The 25,626-nt window shown below is 40.4% G+C and overlaps 2 protein-coding genes across 3 annotated transcripts; one reads left to right on the top strand and one right to left on the bottom strand.

Moving 5' to 3' along the window:
• The first annotated feature begins 3,310 nt into the window (after positions 1 to 3,310).
• Positions 3,311 to 7,743, top strand: LOC102799265 (uncharacterized). Of its 2 annotated transcripts, XM_006804528.3 has the most exons (7): positions 3,311 to 3,338; positions 3,646 to 3,795; positions 4,601 to 4,945; positions 5,042 to 5,386; positions 5,542 to 5,661; positions 6,798 to 6,859; positions 7,152 to 7,743. In XM_006804528.3, the coding sequence occupies exons 2-7, from the start codon at positions 3,753 to 3,755 to the stop codon at positions 7,272 to 7,274; spliced, it is 1,038 nt and encodes a 345-aa protein (XP_006804591.3). In that variant the 5' UTR covers positions 3,311 to 3,338; positions 3,646 to 3,752; the 3' UTR covers positions 7,275 to 7,743. The 2 variants fall into 2 exon arrangements, with proteins under 2 accessions (XP_006804591.3, XP_087708467.1); XM_087852341.1 differs by lacking the exons at positions 3,311 to 3,338; positions 3,646 to 3,795; positions 6,798 to 6,859; positions 7,152 to 7,743 and having other exon boundaries at positions 4,522 to 4,945; positions 5,542 to 5,870.
• Positions 7,744 to 12,593: 4,850 nt separating this feature from the next.
• LOC148106049 (signal-regulatory protein beta-2-like) lies at positions 12,594 to 24,356 on the bottom strand. Its single transcript, XM_087830214.1, has 6 exons — positions 24,314 to 24,356; positions 13,789 to 14,112; positions 13,349 to 13,708; positions 12,955 to 13,083; positions 12,817 to 12,860; positions 12,594 to 12,728 (listed from the first exon to the last, which is right to left on the bottom strand). Exons 1-6 carry the CDS (start codon positions 24,354 to 24,356, stop codon positions 12,594 to 12,596), a joined length of 1,035 nt encoding a protein of 344 aa, XP_087686340.1.
• Between the last annotated feature and the right edge of the window lie 1,270 nt (positions 24,357 to 25,626).

Below are 25,626 nucleotides of genomic sequence, written 5' to 3' on the forward strand. Positions count from 1 at the left end.
TGATTACGCAGCAGTGGAGAGTGGACTTTATCAAAGTAGATGTCTTTCTGAAAGCGCTGTAACTAAGTTTAAGAATATAATCCACCCACTGTTATCATCGTCAATGCCCTGTAACACAGAGCAGAGCAGCTATCTGAACGCTACCCCAACAGAGGTCGATTATCTTGTTAATAATTTCACCTCCTCACTACGTACGACTCTGGATACTGTAGCTCCAGTGAAAACTAAGGTCTCTAATCAGAAGTACCTGACCCCGTGGTATAATTCTCAAACACGTACCCTAAAGCAGATGACTCGTAATCTGGAGAGGAAATGGCGTGTCACAAATTTAGAGGATCATCATTTAGCCTGGAGAAATAGTTTGTTGCTTCATAAGAAAGCCCTCCGCAAAGCCAGAACAGCTTACTACTCATCACTGATTGAAGAAAATAAGAACAACCCCAGGTTTCTCTTCAGCACTGTAGCCAGGCTGACAAAAAGTCAGAGCTCTTTTGAGCCAACCATCCCTTTAACGTTAACTAGTGATGACTTCATGAACTTCTTCACAAATAAAATTTTTATCATTAGAGAAAAAATTACCAATAATCATCCCACAGATGTAATATTATCTACAGCTACTCTTAGTACCATTGATGTTAAGTTAGACTCTTTTTCTCCAATCGATCTTTCTGAGTTAACTTCAATAATTACTTCCTCCAAACCATCAACGTGTCTTTTAGACCCCATTCCTACAAAACTGCTCAAAGAAGTTCTGCCATTGATTAATTCTTCGATCTTATATATGATCAACCTATCTCGAATAATCGGCTATGTACCACAGGCCTTCAAGGTGGCTGCAGTTAAACCTTTACTCAAAAAGCATCTCTAGACCCAGCAGTCTTAGCTAATTATAGGCCAATCTCCAACCTTCCTTTCATATCAAAAATCCTTGAAAGAGTAGTTGTCAAACAGCTAACAGATCATCTGCAGAGGAATGGTTTATTTGAAGAGTTTCAGTCAGGTTTCAGAGTTCATCACAGCACAGAAACAGCTTTAGTGAAGGTTACAAATGATCTTCTTATGGCCTCTGACAGTGGACTCATCTCTGTGCTTGTCCTGCTAGACCTCAGTGCAGCGTTCGATACTGTTGACCATAATATCCTATTAGAGCGATTAGAACATGCTGTAGGTATTACAGGTATTGCACTGCAGTGGTTTGTATCATATCTATCTAATAGACTCCAGTTTGTGCATGTAAATGGAGAGTCCTCTTCACACACTGAGGTTAATTATGGAGTTCCACAGGGTTCAGTGCTAGGACCAATTCTGTTTACATTATACATGCTTCCCCTAGGCAGCATCATTAGAAGACATAGCATACATTTTCACTGCTATGCAGATGACACCCAGCTCTATCTGTCCATGAAGCCAGATAACACACACCAATTAGTTAAACTGCAGGAATGTCTTAAAGACATAAAGACTTGGATGGCCGATAACTTTCTGCTTCTTAACTCAGATAAAACTGAGGTCATTGTACTCGGCGCTGAAAAGCTTAGAAATATGGTATCTAACCAGATTCTTACTCTGGATGGCATTACCTTGGCCTCCAGTAACACTGTGAGGAACCTTGGAGTCATTTTTGACCAGGACATGTCCTTCAACGCACATATTAAACAAATATGTAAGACTGCGTTCTTCCATTTGCGCAACATCTCTAAAATTAGAAATATCCTGTCTCAGAGTGACGCTGAAAAACTAGTTCATGCATTTATTACTTCCAGGCTGGACTACTGCAATTCATTATTATCAGGATGTCCAAAAAACTCACTGAAAAGCCTTCAGCTAATCCAAAATGCTGCAGCAAGAGTCCTGACAGGGACTAGAAAGAGAGAGCAGATTTCTCCTGTTTTGGCTTCCCTTCATTGGCTTCCTGTTAAATCCAGAATTGAATTCAAAATCCTGCTCCTCACATACAAGGTCTTAAATAATCAGGCCCCATCTTATCTTAATGACCTTGTAGTACCATATCACCCTATTAGAGCACTTCGCTCCCGCTCTGCAGGCCTACTTGTTGTTCCTAGAGTATTTAAAAGTAGAATGGGAGGGAGAGCCTTCAGTTTTCAGGCCCCTCTTCTGTGGAACCAGCTTCCAGTTTGGATTCGGGAGACAGACACTATCTCTACTTTTCAGATTAGGCTTAAAACTTTCCTTTTTGTTAAAGCATATAGTTAGGGCTGGACCAGGTGACCCTGAATCCTCCCTTAGTTATGCTGCAATAGATGTAGGCTGCCGGGGGATTCCCATGATGCATTGAGTTTTTCCTTTCCAGTCACCTTTCTCACTCTCTATGTATTAACAGACCTCTCTGTATTGAATCATATCTGTTATTAATCTCTGTCTCTCTTCCACAGCATGTCTTTTATCCTGTCTTCCTTCTCTCACCCCAACCGGTCGCAGCAGATGGCCGCCCCTCCCTGAGCCTGGTTCTGCCGGAGGTTTCTTCCTGTTAAAAGGGAGTTTTTCCTTCCCACTGTCGCCAAAGTGCTTGCTCATAGGGGGTCATATGATTGTTGGGTTTTTCTCTGTATCTATGAAGCGCCTTGAGGCAACTTTTGTTGTGATTTGGCGCTATATAAATAAAATTGAATTGAATTGAATTGAATCTCATGTAGAGATCCTCCAACTTCAAACCGTGTTACCCTACCAGCACCTGAAGCTCAGTAAAGAACCCCACCGACAGCCAAACCCACCTGTTGTCTGATTGGGTTGTTAAATTTGTGATTGACATGACATTGACCAATCAGCTGAAAGGAAGAAAAATCGGGTCAAAATTCATACTAAGTTGAAACTCACACATAAGCAGGAAACTTGAGTCCAGAGTTTTATAGGTAGTTTATCTGTAAGCAGATCTTAACAAAAATAATTTGTAACTCATGTACATATGTTTTACAAACACACACACACACACACACACACACACACACACACACACACACACACACACACTATTTTTCATCTACAAATACACAAACAGATGATTTTCAGATATTTTGGTGTGCAAGGTTACAAAACTCTCAACTCACAACTACGCAGTTGATTTACAAGTACAAAATATTTATGACCACAATTTGAGCCCATAGACTCCCACATATAAACCTGACACAGAGACAGGACTGAACTCAGACTTACAAACTTACATATGTGGCCTATACACCCTTTGAAAGTGTGAGATGAGAATGTGTGGTTTTGGATACATTTCCTCTTATTGTGCCCTGAAGCTTCGACACTTTTCTGCAACCTCACAAGTGAACAAATGCAAAGTAGCTCACAGTGCTCGAGAAATCCTCTTTTTTTCTGTAAGTATTAAATGAGATATCTAATTTGAAATCATTTTTAATCTTTGAAATAAAGGGGAAAAGTTCTCACAAAGTAATTCTTTCTAGACTAATGTATTAGGTTTTGGCACATGGACTGTATAATGTCTGTGTGTGAAAAGTAAATGCAGAAGCACCAAAAATCTGCATTCTTCTAGATGACGAGGAGGGTTGAAACGCTTAGTGGGGCAAACTGTTAGAAAAACAATAACTCTGCCATTCTTTAAGTCGTCAGAATAAAGGAAGTGATAACTTCTAACACACACCTATGTGTATTTTTACTAAATAGGCAGAAGGCAATTTCTGACATTTCCGCCAATGACCTGTTTCTGCTTTAGAAACACTCCTCACTGTGTGACTATTTGGGCAAGAAGAGAGCATTAGCGCTGCAGTACAATGACCTTAAAACTGACTGTTTTCATTCTGCTTTTTACACCAGGTAAGTGCAGTTCTTTTTCAGTGTGAAAGACATGATGCAAATCTTCTGTTTGTAATGTGCGGTGTCTGAAAACTCAAATATATCTTAGCCATACTTGTGTACTAAAGTTTCTACAGGTAATGACTAGGGCTGGGAGAAAAAATGGATACTGTGTAGCATGGTGATATTTTGTTTGCTAATAATGTATGGATACAGGGACAGCAGAAATCGATATTTTGTTACAAAAAAGGTTTTTGTGCTCTGACTTCAGAGCATGTTGATCCTTTTTCTGAGCAAGAATCCTGACATTCCTTCACTGTCCAAATGTGTTTCACTTGACAGTTTACTTATTTTAATTTAAGACATGTTTTATTTTAATTAAGTTTAAAACTTTTTTATTTAATGTAAAATTATATTTTGTTTTAATTTACTTTCAAATTCTTCAGTTGCTGAAGGGGCTGCATAGTTTTCATAAACTGCATAGTTCAGAATAGCTATAATTGTACCAGATGGTTGATTCAGTTAAGTTGGACTAGACTGTAATACAAACCGTTCAGTTTGTCAACAATAAAACTGAAATGAGAGAAAGACTGAGTGTGAGACTTTGATATTAGATCAAATGAATATTGATAAAGTTTACCTTTATGTACAGAATCTGAATATCGCAAAATATTTTTAAAAAATTGCAATAATATCGTATCGTGCGTTAAGTATTGTGATATCGTGTGATATCATATCGTGGGATGTATGGTGATTCCCACCTCTAGTAATTACATTGATATTGTCTGTAGTGTTGAAACTGTTCTCATTTTCCTTTGTTTCACAGCCCTGATTCTGACTGCTGACCTTCTTCCACCGATTTCTTTGACTGCTGTTGAACCTGGTGACAATGTTACTTTAGTGTGTAATGTCTCTGGGATGGAAATGAAATATTTCTACTGGCATAAACAGCCTCTTGGACATATGGTCCAAAATGTTGCCAAAGTCATCCATGGCCAAAGCATTATTTCTGAGGAATTCAAAGATTCACGTTTCACAGTTATAAAAAATGCATCTCAGTATTTTCTAACTATCAGAAATGTCAGTAAAGAGGATGAAGCAACATATTTCTGTCACACTGGAACAGATTACTCTCCTAAATTCAGTGGAGGAACATTCTTGTTTGTGAATGGTAAAATATTTTTCTGTAATCTGTCAGCCTCACTGATCACTTTCAATTTTTAATGAACTAAAAATAGTTTATGTTATGAATTTGTCTGATTCACAGATCACAGTAACCAGAAATGTGTCTACGTGAAACAAAGTCCACAGAGGGCATCGGTTCTTCTGGGACACTCAGTGACACTAAATTGTTCGCTTCTCTCGAAGAACAAAGAAACTGCTGTGCAGTGTTCAGATGAACACACAGTGTTTTGGTTCAGAGCTGGACCAGAAGGATTTGATTTAAACATCATTAACACTCACAGGAACAGCAGAGATGAAGATGTGAAGAGAAGTTGTGTCTTCAGCCTGTCCAAAACGATACAGGACTCGTCTGATGCTGGGACTTACTATTGTGCTGTGGTCACATGTGGAAAGATCCTGTTGGGTAAAGGGACTCAAGTAGAGACACGTATGTAGTGAACATTTGTATTTAAATCAGAAACTAGCTCATTTCATCAGTAAATCAATATTTGTATCAATATCTTATAGACTGATTTAGAATACACGAGCATAACTCCCAATAGTCTGTATGAAATAAATATGATAAATTTCCATAAAAATCAGGACCTGAATTAGAACCTGTTGTCCTTGCTCTTGGAGTGCTGCTGGCCTGCTGTGTTTCTGTGATTGCCTTTCTTATTTTCTACATAAAACAAAGGAGCACAACAAAGGAGCACTGCAGAGGTAGGTTAATACACACACACACACACATATATACATATATATATATGGACTGCTCCACCCTCCCAACAGTCATAGAAAAGATCCTTAGCAAGTTACCTTGCCAACTTGGGTCAGCAGATTTCTCCTAACCCTAAGTAAGGAATCCACAAAGGATTTAGAAACAGCACATTTCACGTGTGTTTCATTACACGCTGAATACGTCAATCCAGTTAAGCCAAAAGAACTTTATTGGCTTCTAAAAGCCTGTCAGTAAAATGTCACAAACAGGACAGGAGACAGGGTGCAACCCTAATCACCTGATCCTCCGTCTTCCTGTGGTCAGGGTTGCGTCGTCTGCGTTACCTGCCACCATGTTGTCACAGTCGTAATAATAATAATAATAATGAATTGGATTTATATAGCGCTTTTCAAGGCACCCAAAGAGCTTTACAATGCCACTATTCATTCACTCTCACATTCACACACTGGTGGAGGCAGCTACAGTTGTAGCCACAGCTGCCCTGGGGCAGACTGACAGAGGCGAGGCTGCCATATCGCGCCATCGGCCCCTCTGGCCAACACCAGTAGGCGGTAGTCTACTGGTGTAGTCCTTGTCTTGCCCAAGGACACAACGACCAGGACAGAGAGCCCGGGGATCGAACCGGCGACCTTCCGGTTACAGATACGCTTCCCAACCCCCTGAGCCACAGTCATTGTTGTTTATAGTTGAGTTTAGCCACTGTCCTTGCTGTTTTGTCACGCCACCTCGTATCAGCCATAATAAAGGCTCGCCATTTGTATATAGTTCACTTCCATCTCCTTGCCTGTGTCTGCTCCTGGATTCACCTCACTCACTCCACTCGGTCTGCCCGTGACATCCAGGTCCCAACCACTCCCAGACTCTGGAACTCGCTCCCGTTGAGTTTGAGATCTGTGGACTCAGTCATGTCTTTTAAAAAGCAGTTAAAAACCTGTTTAAACTCGCTTTTGGTTGATTTTGTTTTGTTTTATATAAATAAAATTTTACTTTACTTTACTTTACTAGATGCATTCTGTCTGTTTATGGCCCTTAATAAAACAGTGTGATGACAGCTGTAACCATATTCCTCATATGTAAACTCAAAAATTCAAAACTCCTTTACCTTTTCTCTTTAAAGGGGAAATGCACGCCTGCAGTCATTTTGGACAGGACGTGTCAAATGTGGATCAATCAATTTTGGTAAATATACCTTTGGACATGCTGCAGTATGTCCTGTGGAGAGGGCATGCATAATATCATACTCACAGCATATAAGCTATATATTCTAATCTTGTTTTGCCATTTTGTTAAACGTGTTCCAATATCATTATATAATAAACTGGAATAAAGTTACAAGGTAAACAGCACCACTGACTATGAAATATTGCAAAGTCTTAAATTAAATATGTAACTTATTAATAATTATAATCTCAATAATCTCATTTAAATTGATCCTGATTCCCCATGAAATCTGAAATATGTGTCATTTCAGCCTGTGAACTATTCATCGGTGGATTTCTCTGCAACAAGTGTAAAAAGAGGGAAGAAGAGGAGAGAGTCACTGCAAGACTATGTGTACTCTGCTGTTAAAGACCACCAGCAACGCTCTGTGTAAGCCAAGGGCAGAAGCCAGATGCTCTGACCTTTTTAACTTTTGCTAACAAAAAGACGGTTTAATATTTGGAGACCATTCCCCAGTGCAAATACTGTTTATTATCTAAAGACTCAGATCAGCTCATGTGGGAGAGAACGTCTTCTTAAGTTCCATGTATATATATCCATATGCTTATGCTTAGGGTCACATGGGGGGTGGAGCTTATTTCAGCTGTCATAGGGTGAGAGGAAGAGCACATCTTGGACAGGTCACCAATCAGTCGTAGCGCTACACGTCCACATTCACACCAACCAACTGAATTACAGGATGTCTTTTGCCTTTGACTTTAAAAAGGTGCAAAACAACAGACATTTGTTTTGGACAAGAGTTTGGCAAACTTTTTTTTATTTACATAAGTGGAGACATTTTTACAATATGAATGAATTCTGTATGATAAAGACTGGTCCAGATTTGTACAATAAATCATACAATAAGCTCACTGCTGCAGTTTTTTGTCTTGATACAGATTAATGTAAGGTTCTTAAAACCACTGATTGTTTTTAATGTTGAAATCTGTAAACGTCTCTGATATACGGTTCCTCTGGATAAAGTGCCTTTACGTGTAGAAAAACTGCAGGTGGGATATAAAGTTGCATTTCCTCAGTATAATAACCATGACCACAAAAATAGAATAGAAATATTCATTTATTTTATTTAAATTAAATAAAATTTGTAACTTTGTTGTAAAAAAAATTAAGAAATGTGGGAAAGGGGAGCACGGGAAAGTATATATTATGTAGCTCATCACATGTATTGTTTTAATTAGTTTTTTGAAGTATTTGGAGAACAACAACTACCACTCACGGCCAGATTAGACAAGAATGTTGTAATTTCTGATCCTGTGTGAACATTGGAAGAATGAGATTCATTCAGTATAGATACAATACTGAGTACTACAGCTTATAGGGATTAAAGATAAGCCAACATCAGCTAGGTGATCACATACCAATGCTAAACAGGTTTGCTAATTCAGTGATCCAGCCCTAAAGTCTTGCAAGTCGTGTTGATCTTCTGCATCTTCACTGCTTTTGCACCTTTTAGTGCACCTCTGTCAGCTTTCATCATGGTAACGACAGCAGCAGAAAACAACCACGTGTCCTTATTCTGGGAAAAAGATAAATAAAATTATTAGCAATACTGAATGCTAAACACCAATGCATTTTGATTATTTTACAGAGATAATCCTGTTGCTTTACCTGTTGATTTTTCTGAGCGTTGAATCTTTTCTGTGGAACAGCACCTTGTTTACGGAATATATCAATAAATATTAATAGAAATGCAAAACTTTGTACTTTAATTATTTTTAGCTAAAACACTGTGGTAAACTTTAATTGCCTGAGAAATGATCACTAATGTTTTTCTTGATGAGGACAGCTATAACGTTTTGTTTAAATTTGATGGGATAGCTGTGATTAACTTATATTACCTTCACAATTATCCCTGCTGTTTTTCTTTGACATGCAAATCAGGACAGCTATAACAATCAGACATATAGTCAAGACAGCACACAGCAGAAGAATAACTGTACTGGCACCCTGCGACCACGTACAGTCTCCTGGAACAATAACAAAAGAAAAGAAATACAGCAACAGACGAGTAAAAGTCAACCTACTGAATAGATTCCTATAAATGTGAAATCTTACACCCAAATACTAATTATGGTCTATACACTTACATTTTTAAATATTCAAATGAACAGATCATGGTACACCTACCTTGAATATTCACTTTAGTTCCATTTCCAAATAATATCTCCCCACATGTGGCCACAGCACAGTAGTAAGTCCCAGCATCAGAGGAGCTGACGTGTGTCCGGGGCTGGGCACTCAGGTATGTACCAGCTCACTCCCGGTGGCTACTTGGCGGGGCCTTGTGCCTGTTGCTCGGTCAAGCCTCTTCTGGGGCGCGGGGGGCCCTCAGGCCTCCGGCCTCTGTGCCTGCGGCTCGGTTCACTCTGGCACAGCGGAGCCGGCAGGCACGCCGGTGCAGCCCCCTCTAGCTTCTGCCTGGTGGCTACTGGGTGACCCCTCGTCTGGGGATCCTCAGCCCTTCCCATGAAGGTGGCACGGATGCCCCTCCGGTGGTCCTCCTTGGGCTCTTGCACTCTGGGGCCTCTGGATGTCTGGGGCCTGGATCTCCTCCATGCCTGCTTCATGCCCTGGGGGACGGGGCTATGGCTCTCTACATCCTCTTGCAGACCATTACATGGGGAAACCATTTGAATACAAGCGCGCCGACCCACACAGGTGTGCACACGGGTGTTCACTGTTCGTAGACTTAAATCACACCTTTCTTGGCTGCTACTTCAAAGCACATTGTGCGCTGTCTGTCCTGCGTGCTGCACAACAGCATTCAATATTTAGTATTTACTGCTGTTTACACTTAGCTAGATTAATGCGATGGTGTTGTGTTTAGTATGTTGCTTTGTTTTGTTTTGCTTGTTTTCTATTCTTTTTCTCTCAACAGGTGATCCCGGAGATATTTTTTCCCCCTTTCTCACTGTCCCTCTCCCCTTCTGTTTTTCTTTTCCTTCCTCTTTCTTTCTCCCTTTCCTATCCCTCACTCATGTCTGTCCCGTCTGTAACAACTGAAAATAAAATAAAATAAATAATAACAACAAAGGTCGATCAAATGGACCAATACGGCAATGCCATGATGATCCATTTGGCAAAATAAATCCATTGGGTATCCTTGTTGGTCTTCAGACAACAATTCTGACGGCTAAAGAACCAAATGGGACAGAAAAAAAAAAAAAGAAAAAAAAAAAGAGAATGTGGAATATCATTTTCAGTCATACTGGTTATGTGAAATAGGCATTAACTCTATGCATTATACTGGGGTTTTCTTGGTTGATTGTTTGTTTTATTTCACTTTATGAAAGACAATCACGATCGTGATACATGGAAACTTTAGCATTGCTATGCTCTCAACCAAGCATGTACAAAGAGGCCTTTCTTCCTCTTATACTTCCTCTCTCTTCCTTTTCTCTCTCTTTCTGTAATATCAACTAACAGCTACCACTGTTTCATCAAAAAGCAATAGGTGTGAAAAGGTTAGACACATCCTCACACCTTTTTCTCCCTCATGAGCTGACCGTTTCACACTTTCATGTTTTTTGTGTTTGTTTGTAGTTACAGAGAGAACTGTCAACAAAGAGAAGGCAAAGTGCAAATCATTAACCAACCACACACTGGAGATTTTAGTAAAAACGTTATGATGGGAAATCTCACGAACCGTTGATACTTGAACTGTTCCAGTAAGTCAATCGAGATGTTTTCTGGTGAAATGTGAGATCAGCCTTTGTGGTCTTTTTGGTTAGCACTTTTTTTCCCCACCTTGGAGCCCTACATAGACTCAATATTTTTCCAGTCTCTTTCTTATTGTTAAATGATGAACACTGATGTTAACTGAAGAATGTAGTTCTCTAGATGTTGTGTCTGCAGATCTAGACTAGATTCTAGATTATTGGCTCATTTCTTATTTTTGCAGCCCAGATTCATACTGCAGAGATCTCTCAATGGTTCCCTTTGATTTTGACCTTGGTGGCAATGTTGTTTTTGATTGAAATATAATTTACAAGATAGAAAAGTGAATTCTTACCCTTTTTGCTTACTGTTAATAATTTGATAAAAGAGGATGAATCAGCATAAATTTTTCTAATGAACTCTGAAACAAGACGCATGACATGAAGGTCTGCAGAATGTGTCACTTCTGCTGGAAGACTGAAAAGCATTCACTTGTCCACATGTCTATTAACTAATTATAGGCCCATTTCCAAGCGTCCTTTACTTTCCAAGGTTTTAGAGAAAATGGCATTAAAGTGTGGTTGGCTTTAAACTTTTTAAATTTTAATGAAAAGAAAACAGAGGTGTTGTGTTTGGACCCAGTGGTCCCGGTGACTCGTCCTCTGTTGATTTGGGACCCTTGGAAGTTTATTTTAAACCTGTTATTACTGACCTTGGTTTTAAGTTGAACAGACAAGTCAGAGCAGTGGTGAAGTCCAGTTTTTATCTTTTGAGGTGACTGGCAAAAGTGAAGTCTTGTCTTTCTAACCAGCACCTTCAAACAGTGATCCACGCTTTTATTTCTTCCTTTATGTGGGGGCCAGTCAGTCGCTGCTCTCACGTCTGCTGCTGGTTCAAAATGTCGCTGCACACCCTGTCGGTCTCTTAGGTCAGCTGACCAGCTGCTCTTGGAAGTACCAAGATCCAGGAGGAAGCTCAAAGGGGACAGGGCCTTTTCTATCGTGGCTCCTAAATTATGGAATAACTTGCCCTTGAACATTAGAGAGGCGCCTTCACTGTCCACTTTTAAAACACGTCTTAAAACTAGTTTTTATTCTTTGGCTTTTGACCTCAGTGAGACTTAGTTTCTCTTGTAATTATATTAATTATTTCATTCTTTTCTTTTATTTGGCTTTTATTTATATCTTCTGTAATTTTATTATGTAGCTTAAATGTACAGAACTTTGTGTCAGCTGTGGCTCTTTTAAAGTGCTTTATAAATAAAGATGATGATGATGATGATGATGATGTGAGACAAAATTAATTTACACTTGCAGGTACAAGAATTATGTGGAATGATTAAAGCTGTGTCTCTAGTCTGCACAAAACTATGGATGGGAATTACATGTGAAATCCTGTTTTGTGAAGGAACTAAAGTGGAAAAAATTGCATTGATTTTTGTATTTTCCCTTCTTAGCAAAGGCAAAACAAAGCTTTGTTAAACTTCTCTAAAGGTTAGATCTTTGACTAAAAGTAGTAAAGCTAATACAAATCACTACTTTTTATTTTATCAACACATTATCATTAAATTCCCTATTAATAGCACACTATTTCTAGCATAGTATGCAAGTTAAGTCTTGCATTTAGACTGTTATAATAAAAATGAATCATAGTGTTAATGGTTGTATGCATCTCCGTGTTAGCCATGTGATAGACTGACAACCTATCCAGGGTGGTCATCTATTAAAGCCTATTTATAGTATAGTTTCACAAACAAATTTCTCTTTTAAGCATTATATTTATTCATGTTGCAGAATTTTAGCACAGTTGACACATTACAGAACTGCAATTACATTTCTGCCTTTGACTTTTGCACACAGTTCATGCAACAGCATTCATGCATCAATGCAACGTGTGCAGATAATTCAATCTAAATACAAATAAGCATGCTGATGTAACATATACTGTATTGAATACTAAAAGAGATAAGAAGCCAATTACTAAAAAGCAAACATCAGCTCGATTATTGCATACCGGGGGATTCTCAATAGGCTAGCTAATTCACTAATCCAGCCCCAAAGCCTTGCATGTAGACTCGCTGCCTTTTCGACAATTTTCCATCCTTTAATGCACCTCTCTCAGCTTTCATCAGGGTAAAGACAGCAGCAGAAAACATCCATGTGTCCTTATTCTGGGAAAAAGAAAAATATGGGAAATGTTAAAACCTAAACACAATTAGGCTTTTTAAATTAGGACAGCCCTCGTTTTAAGTACCTCACCTGTTGTCTTCTCTGATCACTAAAGTTTTCCTGCAGAACAGCAACTTAATTGCAGAATAATACAGATAACAATGAATTCAAATTAGAAACATTTTACTTAAATTCGTTGATGAGATTGCTATGATTAACTTTAATTACCTTCACAGGTATCCACGCTGTTTTTCTTTGATGTGCAAATAAGGACGGCTATAACAATCAGACATATTGCCAGTAAAGCACACAGTAGAAAAATAACTGTGCTGGCGCTCTTTGACCATGTGTAGTCTCCTGGAACGACAAAGAAAAAAACAAAACGTGTGTTTGTTAGTTTATATTTTTTTCCCTTTTTTGAAGTAATGGAAAGCAGAATGATACAATTTTCCCTTTAGAGTGGATGCAAAATTCAATAAGTTTAATGTCATCTCCTAATGAGATTGATGTGAAATAGAAAATACTTGTTTTACACCAAAATGCTACTAAATTCAGCTGAAATTTACAAATTTTAAACTTAAATATTCTAATTTTCAAATTAAAAGATGAGTGTTACAGGTACCGTGAATATCCAGTTTAGTTCCATTTCCCAATAATATCTCCCCACATGTGGCCACAGCGCAGTAGTAAGTCCCAGCATCGGAGGAGCTGACGTTCTTAGAGAAGCGATAAACGCATCTTTTCTGAGTGTCAGATCTTTTCTCACATTCATTCTGTTTATTTATATCAGTGTAGATGATGTTGGGATGAGATGTATGTGATCCAGCTTTAAACCAAAGAACATCGAGCTCTCCGGAACATATCTTGTTGTCAGATTCAGAGAGGACTGAACACTCGAGTGTCACAAAGTCTCCTAGACGCAGTGGATCTGACATTATTGGCCGCTGGACAACAGTATAGCTCGATGTCCTCTGAGTGTTTCCTGTGTAATACAAAACACAAATAAAATCTTTAAAACATAGTCAGAGAAATTTTAAATTTTCGAATGTGGATGTCAGTTACCTTTTACAAACAAATATGTGCCACTCCAGTTAGTCCTAATCCACTCTGTGAGCCCACAGTGATAGATTCCCTCGTCCTCTTGGACGGTCTTCAAAATGGTCACATTGCTGAAATTGTTATCATTATGATCCTTAAACCTTGATTTAGAAAATGCAGGACCATATTCCGCTGGTGTAGATTTAAACGATGTCATAATTAACTTTAGGGTATCCCCGTGATTCTGCTTGTACCAGTGGACTTCTCCACTCTGGAGCCCTTTGGGTAAAGCACATGTTAAGGTCACTGGTTCACCAAGTTGAACTGTTTTCACTGGAACCAGAGAATCTGAGGTAAAATAAATACAATAAAAAAAACATTAAAAAGCATTATGTACATGTAAAAGTCATCTCACAGATTGTTTATTCTAATAATCCTCTATTGGTTAGCGTGTACAAGCGAAAACAATTATTAGAGAGAATAATAAAAAAAGCACTTACATCCTCGATGAAGAAAAATCAGTATAATCCATACCGTGATCATCTTGACAGTGTCTTTTGTTAAGGATGTTGTTCATATTTTAGTGAGTGAAGGAGGTGGGATGGCCATACCTTTGGTGTAAAATGCATCTGATTGGTTATCAGATTCAAAGCACACTTCCTGTCCTTGGCTTAATGAAACAAGTCATTCATCTCTCATTGCAGCTTTCCACATTAATTACTGTTTGTTTTTTTTGTTGGAAGGCCGGTTTGTGTATGAGTTCTATTCTGAATTCCACTTTTTCAACTTAAAAGAACTACCACTGTTTGCGATATGTACTCTACTGCAAGAAATGTATTACATTGTGCATCTTAGAGGAACACTATACATATGAAGGGGCACAAAATACATTTTTCCTTCCAAGAAGTAAAGATCAGGCTGACTGAATGTTGCCTTTAAAAGTGGTTTTGCACCTGTAAAAACCAGAATTAGTCTATTTTCTTTTTGTCATCAACAATTTTTATTTATTTCATTTTGAACTTCAATAACAGAACTTAAGGATAACTACATAAATAAATAGTTTAAAAACAAACAAACAAAAACAAAACAAAAAACAAAACAAACAAAAACCAAAACAAAGGAAAGTTATCCTATTCTTTCTTCGCACACCAATCCCCACACCACCACTCTGTCATTACTCTTCTGTTCTTCAAGTTACAGAAAGCCAGCTTGTAAAGGACCAAATACAATCATATTGATGCAATTTGTCTAATAAACCATAAGTCACTTTTTCGTAAGACGCCAACTTAGCCATTGTCTTTAGCCACTCTTCATAGGGAGGGGGGTTCTTTTTCCCCCAATGAAGAATTAGTCGATTTTCTTAACAGATATCAAAGTATATCGTGTGAAAAGAAAAAGAAATCGCACATAATCACAGAGGAAGAATCAGAATAATGCTGATCTTAAACTACACGATTTAAGCTAAAAATGTACTCAATCACATATAAACAACAACAGTTGTACTGCAGCTGGCAGACTTTCTCTGTATAACAACCAGAGATGGGCAGTTACTTGTAACGCGTTACTGTAATCCGATTACTTTTTTCAAGTAACGAGTAAAGTAAGGGATTACTATTGCAAAAATGGTAATTAGATTACCGTTACTTTACTGTAGGAACGCTGCGTTACTGCGTTACTAAAACCGTGATTTTTTTGTGAGAATGTCTCATGACAGTGACGTAAGCGAGTGCGACCTTCATGACAACAGCTGTGTGCAGATCAACAATGGATCATATATCGAGTGCAGAGAGAGTATGAGCGTGCAGCGTTTAAAGCGTGGAAGTACTGACCTTACTTTGAGTTTGATTCCATAAAAAGTGACAAAAACATTAGTGTCCGTTGTGCGTGGGAAGAAAACTTCTTTTTACAGTGAAAAAAACCCTAAACTTCCAAACAAGCACCGAGTAGCTACGACGTAATGGGAAACTCACAGAGAAACTGCCGTATCCTTCCACTGACAAAGTAACTAAGTAATTAATTACTTTTGAAAATAAGTAATCAGTAAAGTAACGGGATTACTTTTTGGGGGAAGTAATCTGTAATTAGTTACTGATTACTTTTTTCAAGTAACTTGACCAACACTGATAACAACAGAGCTGTGTAAGGAAGAGAGGAAGCTGTGCTGGTTGGTTGGTTCTTAGTGGAGTGGACTGAAGACAGGCTTTTTAACAGAGAGCGTAGAAAGTGGAGAACTAACCATCACACTAAAAAGTGCAAGAGAAAAATCTGACACATGGGCTCCAGTTTGAATTGGGTCATAAAGGTTGTCACACATATAAGGCATGAATGCTATTTAGTAAGCTAAAATATTGCTGGGACTCGATGACTGGATTCATGTTGGGTGCATACTTTGTTTGTACTGCCAGGTCTACACCCAAACAGACAAGGCATGGAAATGGTGAGGAATGAGGTTGGACTAGACGTAACTGACTTTAGTATTGAAATGTGAAAAGCAGAGTGTTTAGGACAATAAATAGAATAGAATAGAATAGAATAGAATAGAATTCAACTTTATTGTCATTGCACATGCACAGGTACAGGGCAACGAAATGCAGTTTGCATCCATCCAGAAGTGCTTTAGCCATGATATAGATATATTACAATATATATTAGCAATAATATAGATATGTAAGTATATTACAGAAATGGGTCTATTATGATATGTTATAATGTACACGGTATGAAGTATGTTGTGAATATTCTATAACTATAAGTATGTACAGGCTATGAACAGGATATAAATATGAAATAAAAAAACTATACAGAAATCTGAGATATACAGTTATACAGAAATGTGAACTATGCAGGTTATAAACAGTTGTAGGAAAATAAAGCAAGTCAAGGCAATACACCAGACAATTACATCCACGCTCTTTGGTTCTGTCCACCAGTGCAGAAGTTTTGGCACGAGATATGTGAAGACTTATCAAAGTGTCTGAAATGTAAAATTCCAACCTCCCCTTTAGTATGCTTGTTGGGAAATTTGGATGATGTCACTACAGAAACTAATACAGTCCACATGGTTTTTACTGCCCTATGCATCGCCAAGAAAACGGTCCTCATGAACTGGAAAAATAAAAATAATCTTAATTCTAGCCAATATAGAAACTATCTAATAGATCACATTAGCCTCGATATAGCCTCTGCCACCACATTAGATCAATCCCTCTGGGCTCCTTTGATCGGCTCCATCACCTAGCGGGGTTGGGGGGTCGTGGTTTGGTCCCGCCTTGGCTATTGTGGTTGATGTAGAGGTTGGGATGGGCTTAGGGCACCTGGAGGACCCCTAGAGACGTTATCCCTGGAGGGCTTAACCCGGGGGTTGTTTTCATAACCTGGTTAGTGGCTCTGGTCGCTCTCAGAGGTTGTTCTCCTCGTGGCCGCGTGCAGCGGGGCTGGAGGATGGTCTGAGCTGGCGGACGTAGGTTACTGGCCTGGTGGCCTGGCTGCCCCTGAGTGGATCCGGGGCGGGTGTGGGGGTTTGGGGTTCGGGGGTGCTTCGCCTCCGTGCTGGGGCTCTGGCTGGGCCTTGGGGGCTTCGGTCCTCGTCGGTGTGTCGCCGAGGTTGTGGGCGGGTGGGTGCACGGGGGCTCAGCCCTGGCGCAGGGGGCCTCTTGTGCATCAGCCTAACCGGGGGGCTCTTCAACTGGCAGGGAGGTTGTTCCATCTTTGCAGGAGTCCACTCTGCAGGTGGGGGAGAGACATAGGAGAGGTGGAGAATAAACTTAACCTGGGTGTCTGTGTCTTGTGTAGTCTGGGAGATGATTGAATGTTGGGGTGGGTACAGTTTCCTCTGCGGTGGGGTAGGGTGGGCTGCCCCGGGTCCTGTGGGGCTTGGCGGTGCTGCTGCCGTAGGCCCCGGTCTGGATGGGCCTGGGCTCCCTTGCCTTGGTGGATACCAGAGGACGGGGGTGCCTATTGGGGTCAGCGGGGGAGCTGGCCCTAGGGAGGGACACCCTCCCCTCCCTTCTTTTCCTCCCCATCCCCGGCTGCCTCCCTCTTCCCGCTCCACCACACCCACCCACACAGGTAGGGCTTTGGGGTGCGGGTGTGTCACCAGGGTGCAGGGGAGACATTCCCCCCCCCTCTGTCCTCTTCTGGCCACCTGTGCCTCAATTTTATCTCACAACTTAGACATCCACATTACTTACACTCTCATAACACACACACACATATATATATATATATATATATATATATATATATATATATATATATATATATATATATATATATATAGGGCCTTGAGGGTGGGCACGTTAACGGCGTCCAGTAGACGGTCTGTGTATTCAAACCTACCTCTGGCGCCGGTGCCCACCTCTCAATTTTAAATCCATGTAGACATTGAGGGTTCTCGGGAGGGGCCGTGCTAACACCTGCTGCTCTCTGGCAGCAGCACCATGCTCTCCCTTGTTTTAAATACACTTTAGAGCAACACGCAGCAACACTACACTTGAGCGGGAGGAGGAGGGTATGGGGTCTTAACACACCCCCGTTCTCTGCTAGCCATCGGGGCGGGGGGGCTGGGAAGAGATGCTGGCTGTCCGATTGGCCTCCCTGCTGCTGCGGAGCCTGGGGCGGTCTGCTTGCCTCCACCCCGGAGGGAAGGGTAACATCTCTTGGGTCTGGGTGCCGTTTCCATCTCTGGGGGTGGATACCTGGACCCGGGGTATAGAGTATGTTTGGGGAGTGTGATTGTGTGTACATGTCCATTTACGTTTATTCCTACGTTGGGTGAGTGCTGAGTGTTTGTATATGTGTGCATGAGGGTGGGAATGCATGTCTGTGTCTGTGTGTGCCTGTTTGTCTGTGTCTATATGTCAGGTCGGGTCTTAGACTCCACCTCTCTGGGAACTCCCAGGCCCTCCAAGTGTGGAGGCCTATCTCCCCTCACCACACTCCCTGCCGGTGACTGATGCCCTCAGGGGTCGGTGCATTGTTGGTTCTTGGTGTCCGGGGCTGGGCGCTCAGGTCATGTGCCAGCTCACTCCCGGTGGCTACTTGGCGGGGCCTGGCGCCTGCTGCTCAGTCAGGCCTCTTCCGGGGCGCGGAGGGCCCTCGGGCCTCCGGCCTCTGTGCCTGCGGCTCGGTTCACTCTGGCACAGCTGGCTGCCGGCGGAGCCGGCGGGCACGCCGGTGCAGCCCCCTGTAGTTTCTGCCCGGTGGCTACTGGGTGACCCCTCACCTGGGTATCCTCAGCCCTTCCCATGAAGGTGGCACGGATGCCCCTCCGGTGGTCCTCCTTGGGCTCTTGCACTCTGGGACCTCTGGATGTCTGGGGCCTGGATCTCCTCCATGCCTGCTTCATGCCCTGGGGGGACGGGGCTATGGCTCTCTACATCCTCTAGCAGACCATTACATGGGGAAACCATTTGAATACAAGCGCGCCGATCCACACAGGTGTGCACACAGGTGTTCACTGTTTGTAGACTTAAATCACACCTTTCTTGGCTGCTACTTCAAAGCACATTGTCCGCTGTCTGTCCTGCGTGCTGCACAACAACATTCAATATTTAGTATTTACTGCTGTTTACACTTAGCTAGATTAATGCGATGGTGTTGTGTATAGTATGTTGCTTTGTTTTGTTTTGGTTTTTTTTGCTTGTTTTCTCTTCTTTTTCTCTCAACAGGTGATCCAGGAGATATTTTTTTCCCCCTTTCTCACTGTCCCTCTCCCCTTCTGTTTTTCTTTTCCTTCCTCTTTCTTTCTCCCTTTCCTATCCCTCACTCATGTCTGTCCCGTCTGTAACAACTGAAAATAAAATAAATAATAAAAACAAAGGTCGATCAAATGGACCAATACGGCAATGCCATGATGATCCATTTGGCAAAATAAATCCATTGGGTATCCTTGTTGGTCTTCAGACAACAATTCTGACGGCTAAAGAACCAAATGGGACAGGCAAAAAAAAAAAAAAAAAAAGGAAAATAAAGCAAGAGGAGAGTTTCTCAGAATTTGTCACCAAAATATTATTCTTAAAAAAAAAAATGGTTTTGTGGTCTAATGGCAGAAAATGGTGAGAGTAAGTTAATCATTTTTTCTCCTTTTTTTCAGCGTGTGGGGGAAATGGGTCTAAAACATAGATACTGCTTCTTACTAATAGATATAAAGCAAATATTAGAGCAATACTGAATAAAACAACTCTTTTTCCTGTCCTGTTTAATCTATTGATGATTTGTTCAGCTTTGCTATTCATACACACACTTAACTCAGGGTGCACATACACACATGCTTCCCAAAAATAGAAAAGTCAGTTCGCCATCTCAGTGTTAAACAAGTTGAAGTTTTATCAAATCCAATTTAATCAAGTTTTGATCAAGTTTTCGAGTTTGCTGAATCTGCTTTCCAGAGACTGGCGTGTTGTGAAATGCACACATGAATCATACAGCAGCTCAGCAACCAGTCAGATGGCTCATGTTAACAGGGATTATTTTAGTTAACTTTCTAGTGAGTGAGGAGTATGTGAGCATAAATTACAGCCGGCATGAATTGATAGGCATCGGTCCGATGCATATTAGTTGCAGACCATCAAAACTTCCTGATGGGGATCCTAAGGCCACCGGGGTCTCTGTGGTGTACTACTCCCCATGAGAGGCGACCTGAAAGGTCAAGACTTCCATTGCCATTCTCTTCGTCACCAATATACAGTCACTTTCCAGCAAGATGGAAGAGTTGGAGCTTACCATGACTGCGTGGAAGGAAGTAGAGGACTGCTGCGTCCTGACACATGGCTCAACACAGCGATCCCAGATCTCAGAGGAAGCTGTGCAGCTAACAGGTCACACCACATACCAGCCTACCAGAGCAAGTGACTCTGGTAAGGCCAGCGGGAGAGGACTGTGTGTGTATACAAACAACAGAAGGTGCACACACACTAAGATTACCAACACTCAGTGCTCCCCGGACTTGAACTATTTGACTGTTACGTGTCGCCCCTTTTATTTACCTGGAGAGCTCAGGGGTAATGATTACTACTGTAAGACTTTAGGCACCTGCTAAATGCTATTAGCAAGCAACATCATTAACATGGTGAAACCAACTGCTAGAGTGAGGCCCAAGAGAACATCTGAACAGCTTTGGGGCTGCTTTGATTGAACTGACTGGTCTAGTTTTAAGGATGATGACATCTACACTTACACTGTACTCTTCTATTATAAGAAGTTGTATCAACACGATCACTACCACAAAACGTATTTCCCTTCTCTAACAACAAGCTGTGGATGATGAAAGATGTCTGAGTCCTGCTTAAGGCCCTTAACATGGTTTTCAGATCTGATGGCGTACAACAATATAGTGTTGTCAGGTCAGGTTTGAAGAGGGGCATCAGAGATGCTAAGCTAGATGGATTGGTTCTTTTATAGCACATTTCTACTCTGTCTGAGACTTAAAGAGACTTGACTTAAAGTGTTTTATGTTCACCTCCCACTGCCTTGAGGAAGTCTGTTATGGCCCGTCTAGGCGCGGCCAGACCACAACATAAAGGGTGATCCATCCCCGTCCAACCCCAAGCAGCACGTCACACACTTAATATTTTGTGACAGTGATTTATTTACAATAAGTGCAGTTAAACCAAGGAAGGGAGCATATCTTAATGTCAGGGTGAACCCAAGGCCAAAACAACAAACAAAAGGTAGCCTATCTCAGGAATAAACAACTTACCTACTCAAAAAGAACTAAACCAAACGACAATCACTTTCCTCCCTGCCTAACAAAAACAGGAGAAAACTGATCAAACAAAAAGGCGGTCCACCCCTACATGCTCTTACATCAAGTAACATAGCAACATAGTGACACAGTGAGTGGTCTGCCGGTTGGGTTGGGCCGAGAATGAATGAAGTGGCAGTCCCTGGCGGTCTCTTCTTATCCGCTGCCTCCCGGTCCGCAGCCAATCGGTGCGAGCCTTCCACCCTGGACGCACCAATCCCAGAGGAGCACCTGGACACTCAAATTTACATATGATTACGATCACAGTCGTAACAAAGTCACAAAGATCTTAAAGGACTCAACCCATCCTGCCCATCATCTGTTCAACCTGGTGCTCTCCATCAGTAAAACCACATACAGATTGTCTAACTGTTTTTAATCGTTTTTTAAGTCATCAAATATTAAAATATTAGTTATATGAAGTATTTGCAAGGTAAATCATTGTCAAAACAAAAAAAAAAAACAGGTTGGATCACTATTTTGAGAAAGAAAAGAAATAAAGAGAAGAGAACAAAACAAAAAAATAAGGACAGAAGCAAATATTTTTTAGTGCATTTGTAAGTTCGTCATTCGTATAACCACAGTAAACATGTGCTGCTCACATTGAGTGTGTGCTTCAGTTTAATTGATCTTTAAATGTTGTCCTGACTACCTGCTTGGCAGACCACAGTACTCACCATAGTGAATACTGGTGTTGTAGTTTTAGTTGTGCCCTAATCGTGCTTTAAGAGGAAACCAAAGTACCTTCTTATAGTGAAATAAAAGTGCTACAAATCACACCAAAAGCCACAGTTTGGTACTAGAAAGTTTTTTATTTATTTACATATTATGATGTTACAAGAAAACATCTCTGAAAATGCGTTCCTCCACTTCATTACAAGTGCACCCCCACTTAGGTCTTTACGTTTGACAACAGTAGTTTTCTTTACATAGTATTTTATAACTCAGCCTTTTGCTTTTGTGAAAGTAAGCCTGAGACTTAATTCAGAAAAGTGTAAAGTAATGTCCTTAGCCAGACTGAAAAGGTTGCATGCATGTATACAGATGTAGAAGTTTATGCTTAAACAGAAGTTTAACTAAAATACATTTTTAAGCTTACAATGGTATCGAATGGTATATTAGGTGTATTGTACTGTGACATAAAAGAAACACCTAAATTATTCAAAAGGCTCTTAAGTCATTAATCCAGCCCAAAGGCCTTGACAGCAGTGTGGAGTCTCTCCCTCTCAGCTGCATCTGTTGTCCCACCTCTGTCAGTTCTCATCATGGCAAAGACCACAGCAGAGTAAAACTACACATCCTCTGCTTTCTAAGGGGAAAAAACAACATGTCAAACGTAACATTTCATTCTGATGACGTTATTCAGTCTTTTACTACTTTACCTGTTGAGTTTTCTGGATACCAGTGTTTTTCCGCAGGGGAACAACACCTAGATTATGGAATATAAAACAAAAACAAGAACTATGAATGCAGCAATTCAAATATAATGCTGTTTTCTGAATAGCTGCTATTACCTTTGCAATATTGCGTGTCATCGTTCTTCATTGCAGCAATAAGGATAGCTATAACAATCAGGCTTATAGCCAAGACAGCACACAGCATGAAAATAACTGCACTGGATCTGTGTGACCATATGCTGCTTCCTGGAACAATATGATTAAAAAATGTGACAGTTACAGTGTATCAAAATGTTTTAATTGATAGACCGATGATTGCGTTACCATGAACGTCTGGCTTAGTTCCAGATGATCCTGTCGAACTCTGAGCAACAGAAGAGTTGGAAACGCTCTGATTTTTTCCTGTTGGACATAAAGTTTTTTTTAAAGTTATACAAGCTTTGTTATAATTTTTTAATTTAGGAATTGTGTATATTAAATTAGAAACACACTATTTTTTTTAATAATTTTAAATTAATACTCTACTACTAATAATACTGCCAAAATAATAACAAATGTGCATTTAAAACACATAAAGCTGGTGAAAGCCTCAGCAATTAAAAAAAAAACACCATAAAAAGACATAAAACAAATTTAAAAAATATTAAAAATTAGAAATATTTTGAAATGCTCTGATTTTTTCCTGTTGGACATAAAGTTTTTTTTTTTAAGTTATACAAGCTTTGTTCTAAATTTTTAATGTAGGAATTGTGTATATTAAATTAGAAGCACACTATTTTTTAAATAATTTTAAATTAATACTCTACAACTAATATCACTGCCAAAATAATAACAAATGTGCATTTAAAACACATAAAGCTGGTGAAAGCCTCAGCAATAAAAAAAAAACACGATAAAAAGATATAAAACAAAATAAAAAAAATATTAAAAATGAGAAATATTTTGAAATGTGCTGATTTTGTCATTACCTTTTATTAATAAATGCATCCCAGTCCATATAATGTCTGCAAGCCACTCGGAGACGCCACAGTGATACATTCCCTCATCCTCTTGAATTGTCCTCACAATGGTCAGGTTACTAAAACTGCTGTTGCTTTTTACCTCCCATCTGGATTTAGGAAAATCTTGTGCATACTCAGGTGGTTTAGATTTCCGCACTGTCACAATTACTTTCAGTGTATCCCCGGCACTCTGTTTATACCAGTGGACTTGTCGAGGGAGGACCTCTGTGTGAGGTAGACTACAGATGAAGGTTGCAGGTTGTCCAGCTTGAACAGTGATTTGTGAAACCAGTGCATCTGACATAACACATTAAAGCACATTGAGTAACAATATATGATCCAATATGACTCAGCTGACATGCATGTCTTGACTATGAGCATTTAAGACTGAATAAAAAAGCACTTACATCCTTGATGAAGAAGATTCAGTGCAATCCAAAACACAATCATCTTCACATTGTCTTCTTCTTGGAGACTTGTCGATAATCAGCAACGTAGGTCGATAGGTCAGACTGCTGAGTACATTAAACGTGCACTTCCTGTGACACAACTTGGAGTGCCTTGCATTTAGGTGGGTGTAGTCACCCTCAACTAGCCTTTCAGTTTTTAAAAAAATGTCTTTGTGTGAATGACTTTTGGATTTTCAGGACATTTTGTGTCATTTATCACTGTGTAATGCACTTGAAATGTTGTTTTGATTGGGAAGGAATAGTCATCATTAGTGCAGCAGAAATGGCCATGCAACAAACATTGCTGCTTGCTCCTATTTTCACCTCTCTCTGTATTACATAGAACACTTACACTAACACCTTTTTCAAGCCAAATGTACAAGAGGAAATGTGTGTGCCTCGTGCACAGAGTGAGACACTGTGAACGAGACATTCTTTGCTGGCATGTTGCAAGAAATTTTTGCATGCTTGTTAAAGCCACTTTGGATAATCCTAAAATCTGAATGATAACAGTATTTATCAGTAAGCTGTAACATTTCGCAAATACTAACAGTAGCAAAATAAGTGAAGGATGGAGTATGGTATGTTGGGATCTAGTAAGAATTTGGTAGCAAAAGCTTAAAAGAAAAAACAGGCACAATGGAAACATCTTTAACCCTTTAAGACCTACCAGAGAACCAAGTCTGCCAGAGCTTATATTATATTTTTACATGCTGTGGAGCCATTTTTGGGAGCATTTCAAGCTGATATACATAATAATAATAATAATGGATTGCATTTATATAGCGCTTTTCGGGACCCCTCAAAGCGCTTTACAATTCCACTATTCATTCACTCTTCATTCACACACTGGTGGAGGCAGCTACAGTTGTAGCCACAGCTGCCTGCGGCAGACTGACTGAAGCGAGGCTGCCGTGGTCAGCCTTACAGGGCTGACCACGGCAACTCCCCACTGCTGGCCGTGAAGGATTACCACTCACTTGCAGAAGAAGCGGATCGTATTCTCCCGGCTACCAGGAGCTTCATCCAGGCGATAGTTCCCGACTCACCAATGGCATCTCCCCCGCCCCGCCCGATTCTCCCAGGGTCCTCCAACTCATCGATGGTGACTGGGATCATGGCACCACGGAAAAGGGCTGTGTTTTTACCATCAGCGTGACAGCGCCATGCCGCCTTTGCAGTTTCAAGGCCCAGGGAAACCAGCCCGCCAGCGCTCCGTAGCGGCCACGACCGCTAGCGATTAGAAAAGGCTACTCTTCATAGAGGACTCA

Source organism: Neolamprologus brichardi, chromosome 2 (assembly GCF_056152115.1).
Source record: "Neolamprologus brichardi isolate AB-2024 chromosome 2, ASM5615211v1, whole genome shotgun sequence".
Lineage (NCBI taxonomy): Eukaryota > Metazoa > Chordata > Actinopteri > Cichliformes > Cichlidae > Neolamprologus > Neolamprologus brichardi.